Consider the following 19,156-nt stretch of genomic DNA (forward strand, 5'->3'; position numbering starts at 1 on the left):
CGTTTTTTCTTCACTGACGTGCAGTGGTGTAAAGTAACTAGTACATTTACTCAAGTATTGTACTTAAGTACAATTTTGAGGTACTTTTACTTTACTGGAGTATTTCCAATTGTCTATACTTTTACTCCACAACAATTATTTGAAATGTTTAGTTACTAGTTACTTTGCAGATATAAATCATTATGAAACATACATTAACCACTTTAGCCCTATTTTATACCTATAAGCTATTTGAAAATAGCAGACGATTTCATGTTCTGAGAAAACTTGTTGCTCAAAGACAATCTTTTTCCTTCCACACGTTGTGTCTTGTGTGATTTCAGTGTTTTTAAAGCAGACTGCTGTTTACTGGGCTTCCACTCATCACTGTCTTCAGTATCAGATTCAGAACAGTGTGAAGGCCAGTCATCACTGTCCTCAGTAATGTCAGATTCAGAACAGTGTGAAGAAAGGAGCTGGTCATCAATAGTTGGTTGTGATGTTCCACAGTCCTCTACATCAGCTTGTGTTTTCATGTGTTCAGTAGATGTGCTGGCTAGAGGCTCTGTCTCTCTGTTTTCATTATCATCTTCACTTTTCACTACTAGTAATGTCAACGATGACCCTGCAGCCTCCTCTGGTCTTTGAAGTAACTCCTCCTGCTGTTCCTCTTTAATCTGTGGAGGTTCTAGTTTCACCTGGACCAGACTGGGACTCCTCTCCTGCTGTTCCTCTTTAATCTCTGGAGGTTCTAGTTTCACCTGGACCAGACTAGGACTCCTCTCCTCCTGCTCCTCTTTAATCTGTGGAGGTTCTAGTTTCACCGGGACCAGACTGGGACTCCTCTCCTGCTGTTCAGGGGAAACCTCCTCTTTGCACACAGGAAGGAGTGAGAGACCTAGAAGGAGGAGAGAGGTCATGTCAGCAGAGAAGAACTAAATGTATTTTCTGATTGTATCAGAATTATTCTTCTACTGATTGCATTTTTTTGTAATGATTTTTACATTTTTGTAAAGCGACAGTGGAAAACACATGTGCATCAGTAATTGTTATTCCTATGGTGCTTCCCTGTATTCCATGGTGCTTACTATGGTGACAGGAATTTCTTAATCCAGCTCTCGGTTTTATCTTTGGTCACTTGTTTTATAAACGTGTTTTTCTCCGTCCCGGTCGGCAGCCGTTGCTGGATGATGGTGCTTCCCTGTCTTTTAGCAGCAGTCTCATGCCATCATTATAAGCCACATTGAGTCTCTGCATACTACTCTTTCTGTAGCACCGCCACAAGTGGGCAGTATACATAGGTGTGCAAAAAGCTTTGAATAGTGTGGACTTTACAGAAGCTAATGTTTTCGCTCTCTACACCATCACACATCAGCTTGCGACTGCAACCTGTTCCTGTTCGCAGATGACTCGGCTCTGCTGGTCTCGGACAGGGACAGGCTGCAGGTTGAAAAATCTCTCAGCTCTGAACTCAATACGATCCGCATCTAGCTCTCTGACAACAACCTATCATTAAACCTGGGTAAAACTGAATCCATTCTCTTTGGGTCTAGTGTTAACCTTAACAAGGCTGAGAGCTTCACAATCAAAGCGGGTGACAATGTTATCACAAGAAAGGAGGAAATTACCTACCTAGGTTAAGGGTGCTGCATTGAACTGGTTTGAGTCCTATCTGTCTGACAGATTTCAATTTGTAAACGTTAACGATACACCCTCATTACGCGAAAAGGTTAAATACGGAGTCCCACAAGGCTCTGTACTTGGACCAATACTATTTACTCTATATATGCTTCCTTTAGGTGAGATAATTAGGAAACACTCTATAAATTTCCACTGTTATGCAGATGATACACAATTATATCTATCGATGAAGCCAGATGAAACAGATCAACTGGCTAAACTTCAAGCATGTCTTATAGACATCAAGAGTTGGATGACCCGTAATTACCTACTCCTCAACTCGGACAAAACTGAAGTTATTGTACTTGGCCCTAAGCACCTCAGAGATAAATTAGCCGATAAGAATTTTACCCTAGATGGTATTACCTTGACCTCCAGGGCCACTGTAAAGAATCTGGGAGTCACGTTTGACCAAGATATGTCCTTTCAGTCCCACATAAAACAAATTTCAAGAAATGCCTTTTTTCACCTGCGTAATATTGCAAAAGTTAGGCACATTCTGTCCCAAAATGATGCAGAAAAACGTGTTCACGCATTTGTTACTTCTAGGCTGGATTATTGCAACGCTTTATTATCAGGCTGCCCAAGTAAGTCCCTAAATAGCCTGCAGCTAGTCCAAAATGCCGCTGCGCGCATACTGACAGGAACCAGAAGAAGAGATCATATCACTCCTTCGTTGGCCTCTTTGCACTGGCTCCCGGTTAAATACAGAATAGAGTTTAAAGTTCTCCTCCTCACATACAAGGCTCTCAATGGACAGGCACCAGTATATCTCAAAGAACTCATCGAGCCCTATAAACCAGCCAGAACACCATTGCGTCCACAGTATGAACTAGAAAATGTGCTCCTCGGAGCACAAGTCTCCGCCAGCAGACCCGTGCTATTTTAATAGCACGGGTCGTCTTGGTAGAACGGGTCGTCTTGGTAGAATGCGCGTGGTTTTTGGTGTTCTGCAGGGGCGACTGAATATGTAGTGTCTGCATCTAAAAAATGTTCTTCTTGAAGCAATGTGTCATATGGGAGTCGCCGTAATTGACTGGTTTGTTCAAATGCTTGTCTGTCTTCTTCATCTTCATTGTCTTGAACAGTTTCAGCAGTTGATTGGTGTGTTTGATCTATGTCAGTTTTCTCTAGTGCTACATAATGTATTTGATCAAGGTGGCCAATTGTTACAGTATTAAGACTTCGGCCTTGTTGTGGGATCAATTCAACTCTATAGTCCTCTTCTGTGTTACTGTTGTAGATGAGTATGCTTTCTTAGCTTTGGCCTTCTGCGCCTTTGCTTGACCAATGTTAGGTGTTCTCAGAGGGACACACACACGCACGGACGGGTGATCTGTACTGGAAGGTACTGTTCCAATCAAGACTGATTGATCCTGTCTTACCTCACTTCAAAAACATAAATGGCTTTTTGAAGTGACACACCTATTTATAGGATTTTATTTCGTCATGCGTCCCTCTAGCCAATCAAAGGCATTGGTGTCAACATATTGACACGTGTCACGTGGAGCTTGACCAATGTTAGCTTGGCTAGGAGGGAGGTGAACACACGGCGGGACGAAGCGAAAACATACTCTCCGCCTCCGGCGGAGACAAAAAATGCTTACGGCTCCAGGAAACCCCCAAAAAATTTGAACAGGAGGCAGAGCATTTAAGTTTCAGGCACCTCAGCTGTGGAACCTTCTCCCAGTCTCAGTCCGTGAAGCAGACACACTCTGTAAATTTAAGACTAGACTAAAAACCTTTCTCTATGATAAAGCCTATAGCCGAAGTGTATAGACTCAGTCACCCTATAGTCATCCTCTCCCCCCCCCCCTCCCCACCCCACCTCCCCCTCCCCACCACCCCCCCCTTTTCCTCTCTCCTCTCGTCCTCTCTTTTCTCATCCTCCCTTTGGTTGTGTGGGTTTGTGTCCCATTGGTACAATCGTAATTAACCCTGTACGGATTCACGCTCTAGTAAGGCCTGCCACTAATTCTACAACCGGGGACCCGCTCCCCGGAGTTTATTTTTTTTATTTTTTTTTATCCCGCGATTTTTGTAACCCATTTTTTTCACCCGGTGCCAATTTCCTAAGTGATCCTGGGCGCTATACCAGCCCTACACCAGCACTACACCAGTCCCCCACAGTAGGGAGGCCAGGGCCGAGCTCATGCTTCCTTCAATGCATGAGAGCCAACTGACCTTCTTGTCACCTGACAGGGGGGAGTTTCCCTGGTTGGACGTAGCGCGTGGAAGGAACACGTTATTCCAACCAGTTCCCTTCCCCTCCATCAGGCGCCCCGGCTGTCATGGAGGAGGCGGTATAGTGACCAGGATTACTACATGTTTTTGTGAGGGTATTAACTACCCTAGGAGACACGGGGAGAACATGCAAACTCCACACAGAGAGGCCCTTTCGCCCACCCCACCTCCCCGGAGTTTCTTTTATTTCCCACGTCGCAGGTCCATGGACCCCCGGCTGCGGCTCAATACTGTGACTGCGGACCGGGCCTCTTCATGGAGCACGACCGTGGATTTCTACTACATTACACTATACCACTACACTATACTGTATATTATCTTAACATTCTTTTATTATACCATTATATACTGCATACACACTATTGCTGTACTATATTATATTATCATATACTATCTTACACTATTATATTTGTTACTATTGTTATTGTTACTACTTGCACTGTATCTCTTTCTGTCTCTCCTCTGTCTGTCTCTCCCTCTCTCTCTCTTCTTTCCCCCGACACGGTCGAGGCAGAAGGCCGCCACCCTAGAGCCTAGGGTCTGCCTGACGTTTCTTCCAGTTAAGAGGGAGTTTTCCGTTGCCACTGTCGCAAAATTGCTTGCTCAGGGTGGGATGTCAGGTCTCTTCTCTACATGTAAAGTGTCTTGAGACAACTTGTTGTGATTTGACACTCTAATAAAATTGAATTGAAAAATTGAATAGGTTCCATCTTGGAGGCAAACCTCTCCAGTGATAAGATGGTAGAAAGAGTCATCAAAAAGGTCAATCAAAGAACACGTTTTCTGAACAGGATCAACTTTCTAGTCAGTAAGAATACCCTGAAGATTCTCGCAGGGGCCCTCATCCATTGTCATTTCGACTATGCATGCTTCTCATGGTATCACTAAGGCCTTAAAAACAAGGCTCCAGACATCCCAAAACAAACTGGTAAGGCTACTTCTTGGCCTCAATCATACAACCCATCTAAAGACCTCTACACACTGTACGATATTTGACCCGATTTGGCTCTCGGGGATATGTTTTGGTGATCGCCGACAAAACCACCGATCTCAGTCCAGATCGGGCGTTCCTCGGCGAGGTGTTGATCGTGCAGTGTGTAAGGTACTCCGAGAAGAAACACCCCGATAAATTGCGCTCTGCGAGCGGTTCCCGATAATTTTAACTTTTCTAGCATGTTGGATATTTGGGTTTGTTGGACCCGTTGAGAGCCGTGCTACAGCCAATCAGAGCTCAGTACCAGCCAGCGAGGTAGCTGGTGGGAAAACTATTTTATTATCAGCATGATTCACTGTTGAGTCTACTACAACAGAGACGCACCGTGGCTTCTCCCGCATAGAACCGCAATATTACCGTACAGACAGTCCAGTCCTGTATTAGTTAAACATGATAAACAGATTGATAGAGTGAGCGAGCCTGCACGACGATGGGGCTGTTTATTATTAGAGAGGAATAGGGCTTGCGGACAGAGAGAGAGCTGTGTGTGTGTGTGTGTGTGTGTGTGTGTGTTTTTGTGTGTGTGTGTGTGTGACGCACGTATCTCTGAACAGTATTGCCAGGTTTTGCGCGAGAAATAAGCAACCAGGTCTATGAAAACAAGCCCAACAAAAGCGACTATAGGCTGCATGAGCACTTTAAACCTATATACAAATAAAATAGCCTATCTACAAGCTCACAACGGGTCGCAACTATTTTCAAAGAAAAAAAGCAACATCAAGAAATAAAGCCAAATAAGCAATTACACGTTGGAAATAAGCTAAAAAGAAACGCAACCACCAATATTTTTTACAAGCAACTCGCTTATAATAAGCGGACACGGCAACACTGCTTCTGATCTGAATTGGACTCTGGTTGACTTTTGAAACGTTTGTTTCAGAGAGGGAGAGAGAGAGAAATACAGAGAAATTGAGAATTATTTAATGTCAATCATTCGCGTCCTGTCTTGGTCTCGCGCATATATCACGGGAGCCTTTCACGTTTTCGTGAGACGTTTGGAATAAAAACAAATGTATGTATTGGGTCGGGATCACATCGTGGTGAAATATCTAATCAGTGAACCCCTGTCGCCGACCAATCAATCGTGCGAGAATCACAACGATATATTTAGCCCGATTTCAAGAGAGAAACTCATGCAATGTGAAATGCTTAAAGTTATACAATTCAGGTCCACAAATAACGATTTTTAGCAGCCTCTGCTGGTCATTACCGTCACTGCAGGCCGTTCGTTTATTCCTCTGTTACCCAGAATTCCCAGGAAATTGAGTTTCCCTTTTGTTATTAGCGCGGTAGTTCCTGGCCAAACAGGAAACCGGTGCGGTAGTTCCTGGCCAAACAGGAAACCGGTGCATTTCCGCTTCCGTTTTCCGGCCAGATGACGTCATTTTCGCGGGAAAGACACCCCTATCACCGTTCAATAGAAAATATATGTATAAAAGGCTTTCGGGGGTGAAATTCATGGAGTGGGTGTTGTGAAACTTTTGCCACTCACAAAAGATATACAATTTAACTTTAGTTTTGTTGAAAAAGTTACCAAGTATTACTTTAACGATCTGTTCACTCGCCGACCATTTCAAATATCGTACAGTGTGTAGAGGTCTTAACCCCTGCTCACTTTGCTAGGGTTGGATGGCTCAGGGTTGAGGACAGAGTACGGCAACTTGCTATGGGCCTGGTCTACTGTATTTGTCAAAATACTTCCAAAACATAAATGAAGTCCACAATCATAACACCAGAGGCAGCTCCACTGATCATGTTCAACCCAGATTTGGCACTCTCTCTCTCTTTCAACTCTTTCTCATGCTATTCAACAAAAATGTGGAATGCCCTACCCAAAGGAGTAAAGGAGTGTAAAACCCTACTCACGTTCAAAACTGCCCTAAAGAATCACCTTCAGGAATTCCAAATTGGCCCCTGTCAAAGTCTTAACCTACCCACCCCCCCCCTCCCCTCCTCCTAAAACTGTCTATTGTACATATTTCTTGTTTTTCATACCAGTAACCTGTAAGCTGATTGTATGACGTTCTGTATAGTAGTGTATATTTGTATGTCTTCTTAAATGTCATCATGATTTGAGTGCACAGGGATCTCATTTTAAATAAGCCAAGTGCTTTTATGAGCAATCCAGTTTAGAGGACCTTGTATTGTGAATTGTACTTCCATGTACTTTTACCATGTCTTTCTAAATACAGTATTCAATCAATCAATCAATCTGTATTTGCCAGAAATTGCTGATCTACGAGCTCAAAAGCTCTCATTTTGTCCCTCCACACTAGAGCCCTACGGGGAAAAAATGGCTACGAGTTCAACTGACTGCAACCAGTGTGCTATTGGTGTAAAGAGGAGCGAGGGGTGGGTCTTCAGTAGAACCCAATCACAAGCATACCCAGACTTGAAACTAGCGATTGAAAAAGAAAAAGTCTTTATGAAAAGGTTTACTAAGCTCATAAAACCCAGTGTAAAGCCTAATCGGCACGGAGTAAAGCATCTCCATTCCAATGTGAAACTATGGATCTGGTCAGACATTAAATGTTGATCGTTAATGATCAAATTCAGCCCGATCAAGTTCTGAACCCAGTGTAAAGCCTAATCGGCACGGAGTAAAGCATCTCCATTCCAATGTGAAACTATGGATCTGGTCAGACATTAAATGTTGATCGTTAATGATCAAATTCAGCCCGATCAAGTTCCAATCACTTGTATACGTTACAGTGTAACGTATACGTAAAACTAATAATATGGCTAACCGTAAACTTATTTCTAACCTTATCCTCAGTAAAACAAACACAAGAATACAAGAACCGCTGGTCCGCGAAAAGAAATGGGGGCGAGCGTGTTTTGGGACGAGTTTTCCGGTTATATATCGACGCCCCTGCTGGAAAGCATCCCAGCCCAAACATTCATGTAACTAATAAAACAAAATTCACACCTTCTTAAAACGGCGCGGAACACCGTAGCAGTACTCCCGGCACAAAAATGGGCCGTTTGCCAGGGTTGATAAACACTGCGTTACACCATAGTGCTCAGTCTGTCATATACATGGACATTATCCTCAACTTGTGACAGCGAGGCAGAAATGTGTTTAACCCATTTAGGGCGGGAACCCCTATTTGTAACGTATACCTTTCAAGCCATGTAAAGTATATAGCAACATATATTTTTGTAATTTTTGGATAACAGTTTTTAAGAAAACTCAGGTCAGGATTTAGAAGGCGTTTTTAGAATGGGCCTCAGGTCTAAATGTGTTTAATGTTTAGCAGGATAAAATGTTGACCAGCTGTTCGAATAAATAAAATTCTCTATTTATTTTGTTAAACTTTTTATGGCGTCCTTGGCTTGAGCGCAGACCTCCTTGGATGTACTCTGCTCTTGACAAAGTCTGGATTCAACTTTACAGGGCCTCAAAAAGCAAAAGGCATGTGTCTGTGTGTGTGTGTGTGTGTGTGTGTGTGTGTATGTCTCTCACAGCCTGTCTCAGAGTCAGTGCAGTGGATGGGAGTCATATAGGCAGCAGTCCTCCAGGGGGCAGCAGAGCTCAGGTCCTGACTCAGGGCTGCTAGATGGACATCACTGGTAGACATCTGCTTTATAACGCGCGCGCGCACGCACACACACACACACACACACACACACACACACACACACACACACACACACACACACACACACACACACACACACACACACACACACACACACACACACACACACACACACACACACACACACACACACACACACACACACAGTATCCATGTCCACATAAAGGAGAGAATACAAGGACATTTACCATTTCTTGCAATGTTATTGCATTCAGTTTGGCGGTGTGACTCTGCTCCTGTGATTCTATAGATTACCTGTACAAGCATGACACAGAATCTGAGATCACAAAGCCCCCAAAGTAGAGCCTAAAATACAGTTACTAAATGAACATAACATTGAACCTTTCAATGCACAGTTAAGATACCACAGATCACAGTACAATCCAAAGAATCATACATTAATATGGAAACTAAATGCCACAGGGAGGAGGCCAGGGTGGTGGAGGGCGTCTGAACGCTGACAGCTGCAGAACGAAGCTTTTTCGATGAATTGAGTACAAAGGACCTCAATGGAAACAGGCCATAGTGCTTTGTTGGGTTTAATCCTCTTAGCAGACCTGTACTTTCCTGTGTTTTTCTTTGGCAAACTGTTAATAAAGTATTCAATCAATAAATCAAAACAATGATGAGCGGGTAGAATGAACAGAGATGTTGGTCTGCTTAAAAAGACCTCCTGAGATGCACTGTGGGAATGAAGGCGTGTGTGAGTTAAATTGTAGCGAATGAGAATGAAGTGAGGTTGAACGTGGAGAGACAGACTGATTTGTGGGTGTAAGGGCCCCTACACACTGCCCGACATTTGAAATGGTCGGCGAGTAAACAGATCGTTAAGCATTTCACATTACACGAGTTTCTCTCTTGAAATTGTGCTGTATATATCGTTGTGGTTCTCGCACGATTGATTGGTCGGCGACAGGGGTTCACTCATTGCAAGATATTTCACCACGATGTGATCCCGACCCAATACATACATTTGTTTTTATTCCAAACGTCTCACGAAAACGTGAAAGGCTCCCGTGATGTATGCGCGAGACCGAGACAGGACACTAATGATTGACATTAAATAGTTCTCTATTTATTTGTATCTCTCTCTTTCTCTCTCTCTCTCTCTCTCTGACTTCAAAAAGTCAACCACGGTGCAATTCAGATCAGAAGCAGTGTTGCCGTGTCCGCTTATTATAAGCGAGTTGCTTGTAAAAAATATTGGTGGTTGCGTTTTTTTTTGCTTATTTCTAAAGTGTAGTTGCTTATTTGGCCTTGTTTCCTAATGTTGTTTTTTTTCTTTGAAAATAGCTGCATCGGGTTGTGAGCTTGTAGATCGGCTATTTTATTTGTATATAGGTTTAAAGTGCTCATGCGCTTTTGTTGGGCTTGTTGTCATAGACCTGGTTGCTTATTTCTCTCGCAAAATCTGGCAATACTGTTCAGAGACACATACGTGTAATACGACACACACACACACGTGCAATACGAGACACACACACACACACACACACACACACACACACACACACACACACACACACACACACACACACACACGTGCAATACAAGACACACACACACACACACACACACAGTCTGCAAGAGGACTAGCCAGGGTGCGTGGCTGTAATGTGCTCTCATAGCCTCTCATAGCCTGTAGCGTGGCTCTAGAATCGGGTCCGACAGCCCCAAATATCCAACATGCTGGATATTATTCAAAAGTTGTCGGGAACCCCTTGCTGACCACACTTTATCGGGGTGGATCTTCTCGGAGTACCTTACACACTGCACGAGCAGCACCTTGCCGAGGAACGCCCGATCTTGATTGAGATCTGTGGTTTTGTCGGCGATCACCAAAAAATATCCCAGACAGTGAAATCGGGTCAAATATCGTACAGTGTGTAGGGGTCTTAAGTATGAATTAACTTGTTAGCGAATGAATGGGGGGGGGTGTCCGGGGGAGAGTGAGCGAACATTGTACACCTCCTGACTTCTGTGCCTGAACTAACGCTAAGCTGGATTTAAGGTTACATTCACATGGCATATGTGTTACAATAAGCATGTCACTCAGTACTCTATGGGTATAAGTAGCAGCGTCTGCCAATTATAGCAGAGACAGATCAGTACTTTGACAGTCTTTTTGCCTCCTTTTTGGGCATCAAGTTGTTGAAACCCTCTAACAACCAGTCTGTGGGTATAATGTCCTAGGCTGCCAAATATAAAGGCAAATAGTCTGCACCTATAAGACCTATAGCCCAGCTCTGATATTATATGTAGGAGTGGTTGGTATTTAATTACCGTGGTCATAAAAGTTTCCTCTAGGCTAGGGTCAAAGGTGCAGGCTATCTATAATACAGACACTTCTCTGGATGCACACACATGCGCCCACACCCACACACACACACACACACACACACACATAATTAAAAGAAATGGAGTTGCACAATTGAACACTGAAGACTTTCAACCTGGTGTCCAGGCTATGTTGGTCATGTCATTCTAGGTGAACCTTTTCAAAAGAAAGGAGATCACATTGAATCCACTAACCTCTGTTTCACTGGGATGTCCAGCCACTTTCCCATTACTGTGATCCTCCAGGCCATGGGGGGTGCTACTATGTTCTCCTCCTCCCCCTGTGAACGTCTCCAGGCCAGTCTCTCTGGTCTCCACAACCCCCCAATGCATCCATGCAGCTCCTTCCATCTTGTCAACCAGCTGAGAATGTTACGCCCTGAAAAGAGGAGACTTCAATACGCTTGCTGCCTTTCTCTCTGACAGCTTCATAGAGAATGTAGCATTTTCACAAAGTTACACAGGTAGCCTACGATTACAATGTTTCATTTCAACAACGATGTCCATTTTCTTTCCACAGGTAAGTACACCGTTTTTTGATTGATTGAATACTTAGACAGAAATGTAAACAGCACGAGGTAGGCCTACAGTCCGACATTTGAGCTAAAAGGATAACACAAACTAGAAAAAGTGCTCCTGGGAGCACAGGTGTCGCTGTGTTCATCATTTGAGGTATTTTGTTCAAAACGGACCTCTCCTACAAACTTTGGAAGCCAATCTTAGCCAATCAGGATGGAAAATGAAAAATCTGAGTTTGCACAAAGTCTGTAGGAGTACTGTCAACATTTTTTTGCAAAGATCTGCCTCCTGGTGGGCAGAGATTCTGCTCTGGCATCCATGGAGTGTGTGTGCACAGTTTCACTGCGATCAAGCCAACGGTGCCGGAGATGAGCTCTTCACAGACGGAACCACACACGGACGGATGGACGGAAAACATTGTCTGGGCCATGCCTTTCGGCCTGGCGGAGACAAATATAATTTATGTATATAAAAGAAAAAGGGAGGAAAAAAAACAAAAAACAGTCGGCAGTGAATGCCATCACTTTTCTATGGGACCCCTTAATGCCATCACCTTTCTATGGGACCCCTTAATGCCATCACCTTTCTATGGGACCCTTTAATGCCATCACCTTTCTATGGGACCCCTTAATGCCATCACCTTTCTATGGGACCCCTTAATGCCATCACCTTTCTATGGGACCCCTTAATGCCATCACCTTTCTATGGGACCCCTTAATGCCATCACCTTTCTATGGGACCCCTTAATGCCATCACCTTTCTATGGGACCCCTTTTGGTCTCCTGAAAGATGGATTTTCAGGCCTGATTTGAAGGAAGCCAGTGATCCACATTCTTTAAGGGACTATCTTGGAAAATCAGTCCCATTTTTAATTGCTTAACCCTGTCTTCTACCCTGAGCCATCCCAAGTATAATGATATTTGTCTCTTTTCTTTCTTAGTGTATTCCCCTATTATTTTTTTTCTTAAACAGGTTAAAGTTAAACCAATCAAATAAGTAATGTAAGTTTGGAGGTATTAAAGCAGTGGTTCTCAACCTGTGGGTCACGACCCCCAGGAGGGTCCTCAAATGAGGGGGGGGGTGACTAGCTTAATCTGCAACATTGTTTTCTCACTCAACAGTAAACAAACCAACATACAGCATAAGTCTATACAGGGTATCTGCACATTGATTACTTTTGACCATTACTGCTTTAAAAGTAATGAACAAACTACACTATAAAAAAAGTCAAACATTGGCCGAATTGTCAAATATTACCTAAGAAAGAGGCAAAAATAAATAAAATAGACGATTTACATGCTCAAAACGCCTCGCATATATCTGTGGAACCGAGTAAAACTACATTTAATGCCTACAATTCTAAGTGCTTGGTCCCAGTTCAAATATGACTATTTTGGTGGGTATGAATCTTAATGAATAAATATAAATAATAATAATAAAACAAAAATACATTGTCTATTTGACTATTCTATACATTTATACATTTACTATTTTGTCAATTCAATGTTATATTCAAGGTTGTTGCGTTGTGAGCTTGTAGATCTGCTCATTTCAACAACAAATCTTTAAAAATAAAATGTGTATATATTCAGATGGGGGTCTGTGTATAAATACATGTTAAATTGGGGGTCCTTTCCTTGACATGAACATGTTTGAGAACCACTGATTAATCTTAATGAATCTAAATGAATTGAATACACAGGACCACAATGGAAACAAGCCCCTATAGGGCTTTTTGTGTTATCCTTTTAACAATCATTGTAAACCGTACCTCTGTACAATCTGTAAACTGTTAATAAAGTATTCAATCAACAAAATAAAAAGTTTAAACATTATGAAACAAGCTCAAATAAACAACTACACTTAAAAGTTCAAAAAACACAATCTGCAACGACCAATATTTACAATGAAGCTACTTTCCATAAAAACAAGGCCAAAGTAACAACATTATGACAGCTTGATGACAACATAGTGTGTTGATGGAATCCACCCTTACAAACATTATGACTCTGATAACACATTGTAAAGCTAGCATTGTTGTGCTAACGATGCTAGCTATAAACATTCCTATCAAAGCAAAAGCCTTAACATTCAGACAACTGGTCTAAATGTGTGTTTGCTGCTCAGTGCAGTAGAATAGAAGCTGATGATAAGGTGGGACATTAAGCTTTTATTTGGTTTATTTATCAAAGCTAGCAGCTATAGCATTTTGGAAGTATTTTGACAAATTTGACAAAGGTTATAACCTTTGTCAAATTTATGGCCCCTGTCTAAGTCTTAACCTACCCCCCCCCCCCCCCCCCCCACGGCCTCCGAGCAGAGGCCGTGCTGGGTCCCCCGCGACCCATCCCCCCCCAACCCCACAGCTGGTTGCCTACGACGGAACAGATGCTTTGATGGACGCTAACACCACAACACCCCACTCCCCCCCCGATACTGCTCCTCAACATGATCTATCAGTGGACAAACATCTCTCCATTGAGCAAATGAGCAAATCGTTCGGTGTAGGCTTGCACATGATCCACCTCAATGTGAATTCCCTTGTAGGAGACAAGCTAACACAAATCAAGCAGATGTTTTATGTTGGTAAGGTTGACATTTTAACTTTCTCTGAAACTAAACTTGATCATACGATAAAGGACTCTGAGATTGAGATTGAAAACTACAAACTCTTCAGAAATGATAGGAGCATTAATGGGAGAAATGGGGGTGGTGTATGCATGTATGTACATAATGACAATGACTGCATCCTTCGCGAAGACCTGAAGGATGCAGCCATTGAAGCCGTGTGGGTCGAGATCATTTTTAAACATGCCAAACCTGTGCTAGTCGGTACCATATACAGACCTCCTAACCAGACTGATTGCTATGAAAGACTTGAGGAGTGTTTAGCTAAGGTGGAATGTGCGGAGACAATACTTCTTGGTGACTTTAACACAGACATGCTCCGTAAGGAAGCGTCAGTGTATAAGTCATTCAAGGGGTTATGTCATCGGCACTCATTCCACCAGCTGATCACTCAGCCCACAAGGCTGTGTGTTTCCACTCAAACTACCATAGATCTCATTCTAACAACGGACAAGATCCTCAATAGTGGTGTTTCTACCTGTGGCATATCTGATCATAACATGATCTTCTGCACCAGAAAGAAACGTAAACCTAAGACCGGTTACCACAAATCAGTCACGATCAGAGACCTCAAAAACTATAAGAGTGAGGACTTAAATCACAGGCTAGAGGAACAGGACTGGTCCGACGTACTAAACAGCACACAGGTAGACGAATCTTGGCTTGGTTTCAAAACCAAATTCATTCAAATTTTGGACAGTGTGGCTCCCATGAAAACCATCAGGGTCAAAACCCGCTCGGTACCATGGATGAATTCGGACATCCTTACTGCCATGAAAGTCAGAAACAAAAAGTGTTTCATAAAGGTAGGATCAAACTCGCCAAATGTTTTAACAAAGGTCTCGAATCCCACGTAGCTAAACTTGAAAAAGAAAAAAACAAGCTAAGAAACAAGGTTAATGGCATGCTCCTATTAGCAGAAAAAAGCTTCCTCGATGACAAAATTTAGGAAAATCAAAGCAAACCACGAGAGCTTTGGAAGCTATTGAACAACCTACTAGGCTGCAGCAAGAAATTGAAAATCAGGTTTACAAACATAAGCCTCAAGGTGAATGACACTCTCACCACATCCAAACATGAAGTGAGTAAAATCCTCAACATATTCTTCACGACCATAACCTCAGATTTGGTTGAAAAACTACCCCCTCACTCTGGGTGCTATGATGAAGAGTATGTTGACTCATTTTACGAAAAACAGGGTGTACGCAAAGATGATTTTAAACTCTCCCCTGTGAAAACAGAAGAGGTGTTGAAGTATCCGTTCAAACATAAGTTCCATATAATAAATCATATCCCATACTGAGATGCAGAATTATGTGGAGCTGAGCGGCAGGTAGTGGAAGATCCCCTGACAATTCCCTCCAATTTGAATTTGCTATTGATGTGTTGATCAAGTCAACCCTTTAAGATCCTGGTCTTTGTCCTGGAGCAGAAGCTCCCCGCTTTAAGTGTGAACCCAAAACAAGTCGCTGAGCCAAAACTTTTGTTACCAAGTGGTTGATTATAATACTATTGTCCTAGTGTATACAGACTGTTTGAGGCTCGCCCCCCTGGAGTCCAGGAAATGCTACCCCCGTCTTGCGTGAACCCACAGAGTCATTCTTTTGTCTTAATTTAAATGGATTAAAATATCCTTTGTTCCTTCCTGGGTGTTGACCGCAGACAGTGAATGCATAGTGACAGAGGACAGAATGTCTACAGAAGAACTTTAAGTTTGGCTTTAACTCTGTCAAGTTGAGTAAGACTATGTACACAATACTAAGAGCCTTTTAAATGAGTAGTTGAAATGATTAAAGTGTTGATAACTATGACTTGTGCTGTTAACAAAGAGAAATGTCATTTAGGGAAAATATTCAGTCTGAAGTAACTGTTGTCTTATGTTGACTCATTGGATTTCTAACTACTGTTTGCAAACATGAAAGTATAAAGTGTGTGGTCTTATTATAAAGCTTAAGAGATGTTGAACAAGGATTACTAAACAAGGTTTTGTGCAAAAGTAAAGTTTGATAAATAGAGACAAGACAAAATTGGTACAGTGTGAAGACATGCAAATGAATTTCAATAGTGGGTTCGGCCACGACCCTCAATATTCATGTATTCGATGTGTGATAGGCCCACTGGGATTAGGGGCTGGGCTTAGCCACCTAGCCTCCTCCTCTTGTGGCAAAAGGTATACAGTATAAGTATTGTGTTTGTATGAAAATGCTGGGCTCTGCTAATCTGACCTTAACCTGGCAGCTTGCCTGTTGGGTGGAATAAAATGATACCTAACTGAAAACCTTGGCCTGGAACTTCCCTTCTTGAACCCTTCTCCAGGAGACTAATACAGCCACTCTTTCGACCAGGAATATACATCAGTGTTTAAAAAATTGAGTGCTCTTCATCAACACAGAGCCACAGGCCTCGACAATATCCCCGCCAAATTTCTAAAAGATTCAGCCGCCTCCATTGCTCCAATCATTACCCACATAATAAACCTCTCCATCATACAGGGAAGGGTCCCTAACGATTTCAAAAAAGCAAGGGTGACCCCTCTGTACAAAAAAGGAAACAAATTAGACCCTGGCAACTACCGCCCTATTTCTATTCTTAGCTCCATCTCGAAAGTCATGGAAAAAAATAGTCTATGAACAGGTCGATAAGTATCTTGCCGAGAAAAATCTAATCTACAAATTCCAATCTGGTTTCAGAACAAACCACTCCACTGACACATGCCTTCTCTATTTGAACGACTCTATCAAACAAGATGTCGACAAGGGCAAATATTGCGGCATGGTCATGCTGGACCTCCAGAAGGCATTTGACACTGTTAATCACCCAATTATGATCAATAAGCTCAAAGCAATAGGTTTTGATGATACGTCAGTGAACTGGATGAGATCCTACCTGGAAGGGAGGGAGCAAGTGGTGGAAGTAAACGGCACCCAGTCCCCCCCCCTCCCTGTGACTTGTGGTGTTCCTCAAGGAAGTATACTAGGACCTTTACTGTTCCTGATATATGTGAATGATATGTCTTCAGCCTGCGACTGCAAACTGTTCCTGTTCGCAGATGACTCGGCCCTGCTAGTCTCGGACAGGGACAGGCTGCAGGTTGAGAAAACTCTCACCTCTGAACTCAACAAGATCTGCATCTGGCTCTCTGACAACAAACTTTCATTACACCTGGGTAAAACTGAATCCTTCCTCTTTGGGTCCAGTCCTAACCTTAGCAAGGCAGAGAGTTTCACGATCAAAGTGGGTGATGATGTCATCAAAAGAAAGGATGAAATTACCTACCTGGGCTCTATCTTGGAGGCAAACCTCTCTGGTAACAAAACCGCAGAAAAAGTGATCAAAAAGGTCAACCAAACAACACGCTATTTGTGGAGGATTGATCGTCTAGTCAGTAAGAATACTCTGAAGATTCTTGCAGGGGCCCTCATTCACGGTCATTATGATTATGCATGCACTTCATGGTATCACAACACCTCCAAGGCCTTAAAAACAAGCTCCAAACATCCCAAAACAAACTTGTAAGGCTACTTATTGGCCTCAATCACAAAACCCATCTAACCCCTGCTCATTTTGCTAGGATTGGATGGCTTAGGGTTGAGGACAGAGTACAGCAACTTGCTATGGGCCTGGTCTTCAAGATACACCACAACATTGGGATCCCCCTGTATTTGTCAAAATACTTCCAAAATGTTAATGAAGTCCATGATCATAACACCAGAGGCAGCTCCACAAATCATGTTCAACCCAGATTTTGCTCAACTAAGGGAATGAACTCGTTCTCATGCTATTCATCAAAAATGTGGAATGCCCTACCAAAAGGAGTAAAGGAGTGTAAAACCCTACTCACTTTCAAAACTGCCCTAAAGATACACCTTCAGGAGGCTGCAATTCGAAAATGGCCCCTGTCTAAGTCTTAACCTACCCCCCCTACCCCCCCCCTCTTTCAGTTTCTTCTTTTGTATATATTTTTTTCTCTCTTCATGCCAGTAACCTGAAAGCTGATTGTATGACATTCTGTATAGTAGTGTTTATATCTGTCTGTCTCCTATATGTCATCATGATTTGTGTGCATGGGTTTCTCATCTTAAAAAAGCTACGTGCTTAACTGAGTCTTCCAGTTTAGTAGACCTTGTATTGTGAATTTGTACTTCCATGTACTGTGATTCTCATGTCTTACTAAATAAAAGTACATCAATCAATCAATCAATCAATCAATCAACCGCTAGCATAGCTAGCTTCTGCTAGCATGCTAGCGGTAGCTAGTTTTATCAAAGCTAGCAGCTTCTGCTAGCTATGCTAGAGGTAGCTGCTAGCTTTGATAAATAAACCAAATCAAAGCGTAAGGCTAACGGGGAGCAGCAATAAATAGATACATAAACAAACATTATTATCAACCAATGAACAATAATAATAAACACAGCTTTGACTCACCGCTTAGTGCAGCTACATTAATAATCACCAGAGTTACGAAACGTAAACAAAACCGCAGACGAGAGTCTTGTTCATGGTCCTGCTGTTAGCATTAGCATTGGCATTAGACCCAAGTGTTGGTAAGCTCCTCCTTTTCCTCTGCAGGGGAGACTAATGATCAAATAGTCTCAACAAGCAGATCACAGATTCTCTGATCCTTTTTATCTTTCACAGGACTTCTGTTCATTCATTTATTCTCACCACAATGTTTCAGATTTTATATGACTTATTTTCATTACATTTTCAACAACTCATTTATAAATTAAGTATCTTAATTTGTCAGTTTTACCAATAACCTGAAAATATGTTAAAATATATGCAATATATAAAGGATATCAGGCCTATTGATTATCGTGCGTGCGTGCATTTGTGCACGCCCGCATCTGTGTCTGTCACAAAAAGCAGTTCAAAATCAAGTCCATTTAGTTTTAGAACCTCTCGTTTTCAAGTAAAACATTGAAAATATCTCATTCTAAAGCAATATCATCATCATACTATAAGCCACCTGTTCACAAAACAAACTAAACGTCTGTCGAGGAAATCTCTGTCCGGGACATAACTGATATCTCTGGGAGCCATAGACCAAATGGTCCCAGATTTGGGGTGTGAGCTACAGGCAATTGAGAGGAGTTTATGGATCCCGAGAATAAGATAAAAATCACACCCAGTGTGAAGTGGGCGGTGTGGTCACAGTGGTCATCACAGTGAT

The 19,156-nt window shown here is 42.4% G+C and overlaps 1 protein-coding gene across 1 annotated transcript; it reads right to left on the bottom strand.

Annotated features, from left to right (window-relative positions):
• Positions 1-227: 227 nt before the first annotated feature.
• Positions 228-18,474, bottom strand: LOC308081819 (uncharacterized protein; the record flags this gene model as incomplete). The annotated part of the gene is made up of 4 exons (XM_080423443.1): positions 18,409-18,474; positions 11,032-11,215; positions 8,364-8,478; positions 228-877 (listed from the first exon to the last, which is right to left on the bottom strand). The coding sequence occupies exons 2-4, from the start codon at positions 11,185-11,187 to the stop codon at positions 228-230; spliced, it is 921 nt and encodes a 306-aa protein (XP_080279569.1). The 5' UTR covers positions 11,188-11,215; positions 18,409-18,474.
• Between the last annotated feature and the right edge of the window lie 682 nt (positions 18,475-19,156).

The sequence above is a fragment of the Gymnoscopelus braueri genome (genome assembly GCF_963280865.1).
Source record: "Gymnoscopelus braueri genome assembly, chromosome: 3".
In the NCBI taxonomy this organism is placed as follows: domain Eukaryota; kingdom Metazoa; phylum Chordata; class Actinopteri; order Myctophiformes; family Myctophidae; genus Gymnoscopelus; species Gymnoscopelus braueri.